At 50.5% G+C, this 10,710-nt stretch overlaps 1 protein-coding gene across 3 annotated transcripts in view; it reads right to left on the reverse strand.

Moving 5' to 3' along the window:
* The window catches only part of Mpp2 (membrane palmitoylated protein 2), a 31,867-nt gene that overhangs the window by 18,802 nt on the left and 2,355 nt on the right, over positions 1–10,710 (reverse strand). For 2 of the 3 annotated variants that reach the window (XM_028780545.1, XM_028780544.1), the window contains exons 2-3: positions 9,752–9,819; positions 5,262–5,380 (exon numbers count right to left, since the gene is read on the reverse strand). In XM_028780545.1, coding sequence (XP_028636378.1) covers positions 5,262–5,380; positions 9,752–9,782 — 150 coding nt within the window. In that variant the 5' untranslated portion in view covers positions 9,783–9,819. Of the gene's footprint in view, positions 1–5,261; positions 5,381–6,934; positions 7,084–9,751; positions 9,820–10,710 lie in introns of those variants that run through there. The other variant, XM_028780543.1, reaches the window with a different exon arrangement.

Below are 10,710 nucleotides of genomic sequence, written 5' to 3' on the forward strand. Positions count from 1 at the left end.
GTGTGTGTGTGTGTGTGTGTGTGTGTGTGTGTGTGTGTGTGTGTGTGATATCTTCTGATTTCAACCACTGTTCTTTGTTCTCCAACACATGCACTGGCTCAATTCTGTCTTCCCAGGCCTCCCCGCAGGCCAGTGAGCCTGCTGTTAGCAACTTTCCTGATTTCTAAATGCCATTCGCCTTGGATTCCTCACCCCAGCCTTGGCTGCTGTTGAAGCACCTGTTGCTGGATCCCTGTCAGCCCTCCCAGATGTCAGCCACCTGCCAGCGTCACCACCTGCTCTCTACAGCCAACCTCTGGATTTACGAGCTGCTTGCCCTCAGAACTTTTAACTCTCTGGGTTCACTCTCTCAGGTACCCCTATCCTTGGCCCCAGCTCTACTCATCCCAAACCCTCCCATGTGTCTCCCATATCTTCAGAGATAAGAGTCAAGTTCACCTCCTCAAAGGCAAAGGGAGGAGGCAGGTAACTAACTACTGCAAACAGTTTAACCTGGACCCACTGGGGGCTCCTAGCTACCTCTTCAGGAGAACCAAGATTTTACAGCTAAATATTTAATTACCGTGTTTTGTCTGTTGGTTCACAAATATCTATGGCTATATAGTCATTAAAACTGCTAAGAAGTAGGTCCCAATGTCCCAACCAAGCCCATGTTGGAAAGTGGAGAGGCTGTAACGACTTTTGATGAGCAGTCAAGTTCTGCAGCGAAGGGTCACCCACACAGAGGTGGGAGGGGTTTACCACTCTGAAGTCCTTCTTGAAGATTCCATCTCTGTTTCAGAACCAGATGAGAGAAGTCACAGGATGCCCTCAGCAAACTAACATAACCTCTCAGAGTTGAACAAATGTCGTCAGTATCTTCTGTAGAGTTCTACGCACTGAGTATCATGCCCAGAATTTTCTGGAAGGACAATCTGACCAGCTTATGCCCCAAACATTTCTAGAGAAGAGACTTTGCTTACAGTCCTTGTCACCTAGGCTGTATGTGAGTTTCTGGGACTGAGGCACTGTGGGACCGGGGAAGAGGAAGACAGACTTGGGCAAATTATCTCCAGTTCATCTGCTGTTATCTTGGTGCTGTGCCAGGTTGGGGTGGTTTGAATGAAAATGGTCCCCATAGGCCCACAGGGAGTGGCACTGTTAGGAGGTGTGGCCTTGTTGGAGGAAGTGTGTAACTAGAGAGAGGTCTTTGAGGTCTCTGAAGCTCTCTCTGCTGCCTGTGGATCAAGATATAGAACTCTCAGCTCCTTCTCCAGCACCGTGTCTGCATTCACAGGGCCATGTTTCCCCACCATGAAGATAACGAACTAAACCTCTGAACTATATGCCAGTCCCAATTAAATATTTTCTTTATAAGAGTTGCAGTGGTCATGGTGACTCTTCACAGCACTAGAAACCCTAAGACACTGGTGTATGCTGGGTGTCCAGTAGATAGCTGTTAAAAAGATGAGTGGAAGAAAGAGTGAATGAGTGAATGAATGAATGAGTGAATAACTGAATAAGTGAATAACTGAATGAGTGAATGAATGAATAAGTGAATGAATGAGTAAATGAGTGAATGAATGCATACATGAATGAATGCATTCATGAATGAATGAATATGTGAATGAGTGAGTGAGTGAGTGAATGAATGAATGAAAATGTGTTACAGAGTTAGCAATCCCTTTCTAGAGATCTGTCAAGTCCTTGAGCAAGGCCACTGGGGCAGAGTGTTACTCAGGAAAGTGACACTTTGAAATGAGCTGAGTACCCTGACCCTGTGACCCATAGAAGATATGTTCTAACACATACAGCTCTGAATTCAGCTTCAGAAGGTTACAGATGTTGAGGTTCCAAAACTCATGTGTTCTGCACTTCCAATGCCAAGTCCACCCCAGAGAACCTTCACCCTTGAGGATACACACATGGATATAAAGACATTCGTTCACATCAGTGCTGTCCTTCACAGGGGAAAACCGGCACTACCACCCTCATCTCCCAGAGGGGAGCTACCAAACTGTACTCAGCACGTGTCAGAATTGTGCCCAACAGTTCAAGGGAGTCCCACTATCTTTATCTGTACTTGGATCAATAACTTCCCTCCCTACACAAACTAGAAATCTCAAGGACAGAAGCAGATTATAATACCATTCCATTTATGGGAAATTTAAAGGCATGTATAAAAAGGGAATATTATTAGTGGCTAAACCCATATATAGTCAAGGAAAGCAAGCATCCTGGGAAATGATATCACACGTGTTTACTCCTGGGGAGGGAAAGCAGTAGGAATGAGGGAGAGGAAGGGATGAACTGTAACATACAGCATCTTTATTTCTTCAAAGGAAAGGGTAAGAGGGGCTCAGCAGTTAAGAGCACTTCTTGCTTCTGCAGAGGGACCCGAGTTCCATAACCAGCACCTATGTCAGATGGGTCACAGTCCCCTGTAACTCCAGCCCCGGGCAATCTAATGCCCTCTTCTGGCCTCTATGGACACCCAAGCACACTTGGACACACACACACATGGACACACACACACAAACACACACACACACATATATATATATATTCTGGCTTTAAATAATAAATACATGGATGAATGGATGAATAAATGAATGGCGTTCTCTTCAACAGCCAAGGAAGGCAAAAGGCAGCCTGCCTTTCTCTTGTCCCTCCACTCAATGTTTTCTTTTCCCCAGAATTTCTCAGACTTTTTGATCATCTGTTCTTCTCTATGTTTTGCTTCTTCTTTGCTTTGAGTGGTTTCTGGAGACAGTATTTCATGAAGCCTGTTTTGACCTCCAACTCTCTGAGGCTGACCGTGAACTCCTGATGTCCTTGCCTCTACCACCCAAGTGCTGAGATTAAAGAGATAGTCTTCATACTTGACACTTGTTCTGTTCTTTGAGACAAGGTGTTACTATGTAGCCCAGGCTACCAAACTCATAATCCTCCTGCCTCAGCTTCCCTCGTGCTGGACAACAGTGTAGGCTGGAGGTGTGCCTGGAACACAGGAGCTCTCTCCCTCCAGCAGGACCTAACCTCCATTCCCTACACCATGGCTACCACCTCGACAGAGTCGCTACCAGTCCCTACAGGAAATCTACCATTTGGGGCTAGACAGACGGCTCCATTGGTAAAATGTACAAGTGTACAAGTAGGAGGTCCTGAGCTTGGATCTCCAGCACCGAGGTAAAAAGCCAGCCAGTGAGATTTACATGTGTAATCTCATTGCTGGGGAAGTGCAGAAGGAAGGGCCCCTGTGTTTGCAGTTGAGGATGATACCCGATTTCAATCTCTGAATTACACACACAAAAAAACATATGCACGCATGTGCACACATGCACGCACACACACACACAGAGGAGTATACACACAGTGTATATATACACACATGTACACAAACACGCAGTTACACACACATAAACATATGCATGCATGTGTACACACACAGAGGAGTGTACACACGGTGTATATACACATACATGTACACACACACAGTTACACAGGTCTACCCTGAGGTGGGGATCAGAGAGGACCACTCGATGCATGTTGTCAACACATAAACATATGCACGCATGTGTACACACACAGGAGTATACACACAATGTATATTCACACATATGTACACACACACACAGAGGGGGAAATAAAAACAAGGAGACCCCACCACCCTCTATGCTATCCCTCCACCCTATAACCCACCCACCATTCACTCCTGAAGACCGTGCTGACTAACTGCCTTACCCCTTGTTCTCACAAGACGAAATCTTGCCTTAGTCTCATTCCCTGTCATTGCCTCCAATGCCCAGGTGTGTGTAGCCATGTCCACTTACCACAGCCTAATCCTCTGGGACACCCCTGAACAACAGAGCTTCTAGAGCAGCCACACCCTGTCTGGTCGAACCATCCCCCAGAACTGCGCTCCTAGGAAACAGTTTGCTTCCTACCTTCCTCTCCCTGACCTTGGCCATCTCTTCCATCTCTACCCACCCCCACATACACACTTTCCAGTTACCTCAAAATCTCAAAGGGACCCTTGCTCCATCCTTCACCTGGATTTTCCCCTGCCTCTTTACCTCCTCCTCCTCAACCTGGTTCCAGGAAGTCATGCCTTAGGCTTCCTCTGTGGATCCACCCACATGTGGGGCCTGGATCAAAGCCACCTTCTTCCTCCTCTTTGCCTAGGGATTAAGTTGTCCCTCTCTGAGAAATTGATGCCTGCCATGGACTGTCTGGGTCCTGGGTCACCAGATTCTCTCCCCTTCAGTGACTGTTCCAACTTTGCTTCTGATCCCCCGCTCAAGCCCTGACCCTTGAATCCCAGGAGAGAAATGCCTGCCTTTCCTCAGATTTCCCAGCAGCCTCCAGCCCAGCCTATGAGTACCTCCTTCCCCACAGAAGACGATCTCGTGCTTACTCTCTCTGCTAAAGCTGACACCAGCCTCTCCTGCTTAGAGTGAAACCTTGGGTGACCCAGGGTGTCCCACTCCATCCCAAACACAAGTTCTGTCTCTCTAGGGAGAGCAGTGCCATCTCAGTGTCTGGTACCTCTTAGCAATCTTAGCTCTAACTACCACGTGATCTCTATCTGGTCTCTGATGGGGGCGAGGGGGAGCTCCTATAAACACCTGTGTCACCGTCTCTTCCTGTCTAAAATGTACAGAGCTTGTTTGGTGTTTGAAGTGAATGTCTGAGCCCCCAGGCTCCATCCCCAGTCCTTCACAGCTCAGCATCCATGTCTAGCACCTGATTCACACCTAACTACCTCTCACTCTGAGGTTTCTGCCCAAGCTCTTCCTGTGGCCCAAGATGCCCGCCCCTCTCTGCATCCACCACACTCACACTAGCCCTTCCCCCCACGAGGCCTCCTCTGCACCCCTCCCCAGAGGCTCAGGCACACACACCTGTCCCTGTGCACCCCAAGCATGCCTGTGTCTGCTCCTAAAATGCCACTATAAAAATCCTTATAATTTTCTCTTCTTACTGAGCCTGCCTCCCACCTGACACACAGGCACAAGCACCCAAAGGCAGAGAAGTGGGCAGGACCAATCTGGAGATTCCAACACACAGGAATGCTCTTCTCTCCGTCAGGTGTTCCGCCTCCCCCTCTCACCAGCCAGGTGCAGCGAGATGCAGCGGATGCTCCCCTACCTGCTCCCTCAGGTGCATCACCCACGCACGATACCCTTCCACACCCTTTCAGGTGGCTTCTGCCACATGCCCCATTCCTAGGGTCCTCTGAGGTTCCCAGGTACACCGCCCACCTCCCTGATACACCATACCTTGGCCAGGGATCTGACTATCGGACTTTCCATTATGCCTCGAAGGAAGATCAGGTCCAGTTCTGCAGCCCCAGTGGCATTGGGCAGGGATCCCAGGTTGTCCAAGACTTGCTGCATAGCTGGGGAAGGGGTGGTGAGACGCTGAGCACCAGCTGGGCACAGAAGACCAAAATCCAGCACAGACCCTGTCCCCCATCCCTACGGAAGTCACCCAACAGCACTCTCTTCTCTCCCCTCATAAACACCCTGGCCCTTGCATGCCTCAGCCATTGATCCTAGGGACAGGAGGCAGTTTTCTTGATCTGCCTTTTTTACCCTAGCAATGCCCTCCTGGAAAGGTAGGGGGCTACCAGCAACAGGAATCAGACCAGGGAGCAAAGGTAATGGTTCCATCCCAGAGTCTGCCCAGCTCCAAAGAAGCAGACTCCCCACTCAACCTCTCCATGAGTGATGGGTGGAAGCCTGATTTGGCCACCTGTAGCTGGCAGGCTCAGGGGAAAGGCAGAGTGTGCCCCTGAGTCCAAGCGGCAGCAATGTAGAAGGCCAGGACCAATGCTACACCAGTCCAAGCTGTATACCACTAGCTTAGAGTGATACTGCTGAACTCACTGACAAACCCCACCCTCAGTCTTTCCCTCCCACTCTGACAGACAGCCTTTAGAAATTAATGCATGACAAAAAGTCCAAACCAGCTGGGCAGGTGGTGACCCATGCCTTTAATTCCAGCACTCGGGAGGCAGAGGCAGGTGGATCTCTGAGTTTGAGGCCAGTCTAGTCTACAGAGTGAGTTTCAGGACAGGCAGGGTTGCCCAGAGAACCCCTGTCATCAAAACAAAACATAAAAAGTCAAAATGGAAGCCTGGAATACTAGCAGGGGCTGGAGCAACAAGCACCCAGGTTTCTGGGATGGCTTTGGGTATCAAGGGCAGAGGTCAAAAGTCATATCACCCCAGGGATGAGCACTCTCAGCCTGAGATGACACATAACCAAGGACATCAGTACATCTGACACTGTCCCCTGAGATATGGGTGGAGGCTGCCTTCACTCCTGGGTTAAGGTTGGAGGGAGCTAGGGGGTGGGAGGAAGGAGACAAGGAGTGTGCCCAGCTGGGAGCAAAGATGGGCAGGGGTATCATTACTCTGCCACCCACGCCTACAGCTGCACTGGAGCGGCCTAATCCCGGAGGAGGGGAGAGTGGGGAAGCAGGCTCAGAGCTCCCCTCCTCCAAAGAGTGAAGGTGGGCAGAAGGGGGCCCTAAAACTGGAGCTTGGAGAAGATGGCTTAAGGCTCCTGAGCCCCCATCTCTTTCCTACTCCTCCTCCCCACCTTTTAACAGCCTGGCTTTCCAGACCCCTCCTCCTGGCCTGGGCGTTGCAAGGACTTGAGACTTACAAGGTCCTTCTTGGGCTCTCAATGTCCCAAGTCAGGAGCCCTTCCTGTTCTGCCAAATGCCCACAGTCGCGGGTCCCACTCACTGACTCCCCTAGCTCTGGGGTTTTGGTGACTAAGCCAAGTGGGGAGTGGTGACCTCTGCAAGATCCGCTCCCCTGACAAGCTGAGCGTCCAGATCTTCTCTACGGGCACCGCTGCCCAGGTGCCTCAGAGCCCACTCTGGGAGGGTCAGCTAAAGGTTGAGTACCCCTCCCCTGCCTCTCCACCCCACCTCTTCCTACCTTCCCTGCGGAGCTCTGCTTCTTCAGAGGAGCCCAGGGAAATCCCCTCCAAGGAAGCCTCACTGCCCGGGCTGCAGGCCATGGCGACCCCTTTGGCAATCCTAGAACAGTCTCCCGCGAGGTCGGCGCCTTCCCAGCCAGACGCGGGCTGAGCTAAAGAAGGCGGGACTCCTGGAGCGCTGCAGGATCAGCCAATAGCAGGGCTCCGCCTCCCGGGCCGCCTTGTTGATTGGCCAAAGCCCGCCTGCTGGTGAGGAGGGGGCGGTAATGGGTGGGAGGAGGGCGGTGGCAGGAGATAGTCACACTAAACTGGCCTGATCCTTGTCACTTAGTGCTGGGGAAGGTAGGGAGGTGGCTAAGAGGTCGGGTTTGAGAGAAGTAAGGACTTGAGTAAATCCCTGTGGATTGGGACCTCCCTCTCAGCCCGTGTAGAAATCCCAGGTAGCCGGCAGAGCTTGGCTCCCATCGTGCTCCGGTATCTCTTTTATAGAAGTCCCTCCTCTACTTCACCTGATGCTGAGTCCTACCCTGCTCTCTAATCCCAGGCCTCTCCCCAACTCCAGGCTGGTTTATTTACAATAACCCCCTCAACCAAAGAAAGCCCTCAAGAACAGCTCTAGGGCCTTCTCCCTGGTAGGTGTAGTAATGCCATTTTGACAAGAGGCAAATATCTTCAAATAACTTCAGATGCCAACCACTGGAGCACAGTGGGGTCAGGGTTGGGAGGAAAGACTGGATGGTGACAGAGCAGTAAAGGCCACGGCTCTCCAACCTATCTCAACGATAGCTTCTCCCTTTTGCCAACATTATCCATCAGGTGAGGATTGGTGCCCTGGAGCAAGCCAGGCACCTCAGAAAGTGAGGGTGGGGACAGATAAAAGTCCATTTATGCAGCAAGAATAAAAGTGAGCAAGAAGAAGCTACCCAGGCCCTGTACCCCCATGTGTACCCCACGTGTACCCATGAGGCCAATACTGGGGCACTGCTGCTGCTGTTGCTGCCACCTCCAGTCAGCCATTCCCAGAGGAGTGGCATGTCGCCTTGCACCCGTGGTTGCCATGGCAGCAGGTGGGATTACACATTAGGACAGTAACCCAGGGATGGCAGAGATATTTAAAGGGACAGCTCCATTAGAAAGCAGGTCCACATTCTCACCTTGATTCATGGAAAGAAATAAGGGACCAAGCAGTCTACAGGAAGAGGAAACAAAGAAACAAAGGGCTAGAAGTGAGCACAGGATGTCTAAACTCATCGCCTGTGTGTGACATCACACACGCCGCTCCCAAACTCTCCTTAACTAAAACAAGAACCATTTGGATCCATGGGGAAGGGATGGAGAAGGAACTGGCTAGTTTCACCTTTGCAGAGCCCAAAGCAGAAGTGTCCCGGGGAGGGGGGGAAGGGGCAGTGAAGGGGGAGCCCGACCTCAGACAAGGGGCACAGCTGTCTCTCGGTCAAACCCATGGAAAATATAGCAAGCACCAGATGATAACGGCAAGCAAGCAGCAGGAAGAGAGAGCCACTGGGCCAGGCTTGAGCATTTGAAACCTCAAAGCCCACCCACAGTGACACACTTCCTCCAGCAAGGCCACACCCCCTAATAGTGCCACTCCCTATGAGCCTATGGGGCCATTTTCATTCAAACCACCACAGACAAGATGCACTCTTAGATTCTGAAGCAGAGAAGTTGGCAGAGGGCTGGTTCAGGAAAGGGAGCGCAAGTTATTTCTTTCTTTGGACATGGAAGCAAAGAGCAGCCCACGGCACTGCATCTAGGGGAACAGGGCCCCAGGAGACGTTTGAAAAAGCAGGCCACACACACAGGCATGGGTTCCCTCCCCTGTGAGCCCCCACCAGAAGACCTGCAACTGGGAAGTGTCTTCCTGTGCAGCCATGCTGGTCACTGTTAATAGGTTTACTGAGCAGCCCCAGATGAGAAACCTTTTAATCACAGGCTCAGGGATGGGTCTCATTAACTCCTAAGCAGCTTAGAGTGGGGAACCTGATCAGAGGAGCAGGGGGAGAGGCCACAGGGCAAGAGAAAAATCATGATCCCTCCAAGAAACAGGGGGGACACTGTGAGCCATGGAAAAGGAGCCTTTCTTGGGGGACAAAGGGGTCACAGCTTAGGTTCTGGTTGGCACACAGCAAAGTTCATTTTCTCAGAGGGTAGAGACAAGAATGCATCTAATGTGGGAACCTGGAATGTCTTGCTGGGGGAGAAGCAGGATCTGTGGTGAATAATTCAGGTCTCTCAGGGCATCTCATAGCTATAGCCGGAACCCTTTCAGAGCCTCTGGACTTGGGACCTAACCTGGTAGGTCTCAGGAAACACTCAAGGACTCAGGAACCATTGGGTGCAGACTTTGGGGCATGAATGAAGGTATATGTCTATGAAGAGGGCCCACTGCTGTCATCAAAGTCTGGGAGACCTAGGAGCAAAGTCAAAACCACCCATCCCCATCCTGCCACCTCACCTAAGAGGAGACAAGTCAGAGATAAGTGGCTTATAGGTCAATGCCATAAAAAAAACAAAAACAAAAAACAAAAAAAATAAACAGCAGTGGTGGTGTCTGCTGAGGCAAGTATCCTGAGCCTCGGGCAGGTGAGTCATGCTACAATATACAGCACTACTGGAGCAAGCTCAGTCTTCCCCAGATCTATCCTACCCCATCGGGGAGGCAGCCTGAATGACCAAATGACCACGCGTGGTGTGGCAAGGGAGGGATGAACAGTTATTGCTGTATCCACCCCCTGATCTTAGCCCAACCCCCATGGAACTACTGAGGCAGGCTGACAGCTTTCATCTCTTCTTACCAGACTCGGAGTTCGTGGCAGCAACCGGCATGGTGAATGGAGCCAGCGAGGGTTCTGAAGTCAGTCTCCTAGAGGAGGAGAGAGAAGGCTGAGAAGGCACAGGGCAAAGCCAAGGATGTGAGACACTCGGAAGGGTATCTTCACTCTTCAGGAACTGCCACAAGGTAGGAAGGTAGCGTTGCCCAGAAACAGGAACTTGGATTACAAGAATGACCCCAAGTGCTCTGGAAAGCAAGAAGGGCAAATAGTATGCCCCTTCTCAGAGGCAGGGAAGACAGGGAGGATCAGAGAGATTAATCAGTTCCCTCAAGGTCCCAAAGCTGGTAGGAGAGCTTCAGTGAAAACCTAGGTTTTGTGACTCAAAAGGTAAAAAGCATTTCTCTTTTTTCTTTCTTTCTTTTTTTTGTTTGTTTGTTTTAGTTAGTTTGTTTTGTTTTTAGAGACAGGATTTCTCTGTGTAGCCCTGGCTGTCCTGGAATTCACCCTGTAAACCAGGCTAGCATAGAACTCTGTAGAGATCCGCTTGCCGCCTCTGCCTCCTGAGTGCTGGGATTAAAGGTGTGTGTCACCACTGTTCCCAAAATAAGTATTTCTCATTGGGCGTGATAATGCCCACCTGTGCTGTGGTACCAGCCATTTAGGCCAAGGCAGAAAGGGTCCCCGAGCCCATATCAGCCTAGGAAACATATAGAGAACTCATCTCAAAAACAAACAAACAAAACCTAATATTCTGGTTCTTTAAGTAGAAGAAGAATTATGTATGAGCCTGAATATGAGCAAACACTGGAAAGTTTCCCATAAGCTCCATGAGGACAACAATGAAGTCCGTTACTTGCCTCAGGGCCCCAGGCCTAGAACCTTCAGGTACCCCACAAACACTCTGGTGTCTAGCTGACAAAAATGACATTTCCTTTCCCACTGCCATGCTCATGCTCTCTCTCTCTCTCTCTCTCTCTCTC

This window comes from Grammomys surdaster, unplaced genomic scaffold (assembly GCF_004785775.1).
Source record: "Grammomys surdaster isolate TR1022 unplaced genomic scaffold, NIH_TR_1.0 371, whole genome shotgun sequence".
NCBI classification, from domain to species: Eukaryota; Metazoa; Chordata; class Mammalia; order Rodentia; family Muridae; genus Grammomys; species Grammomys surdaster.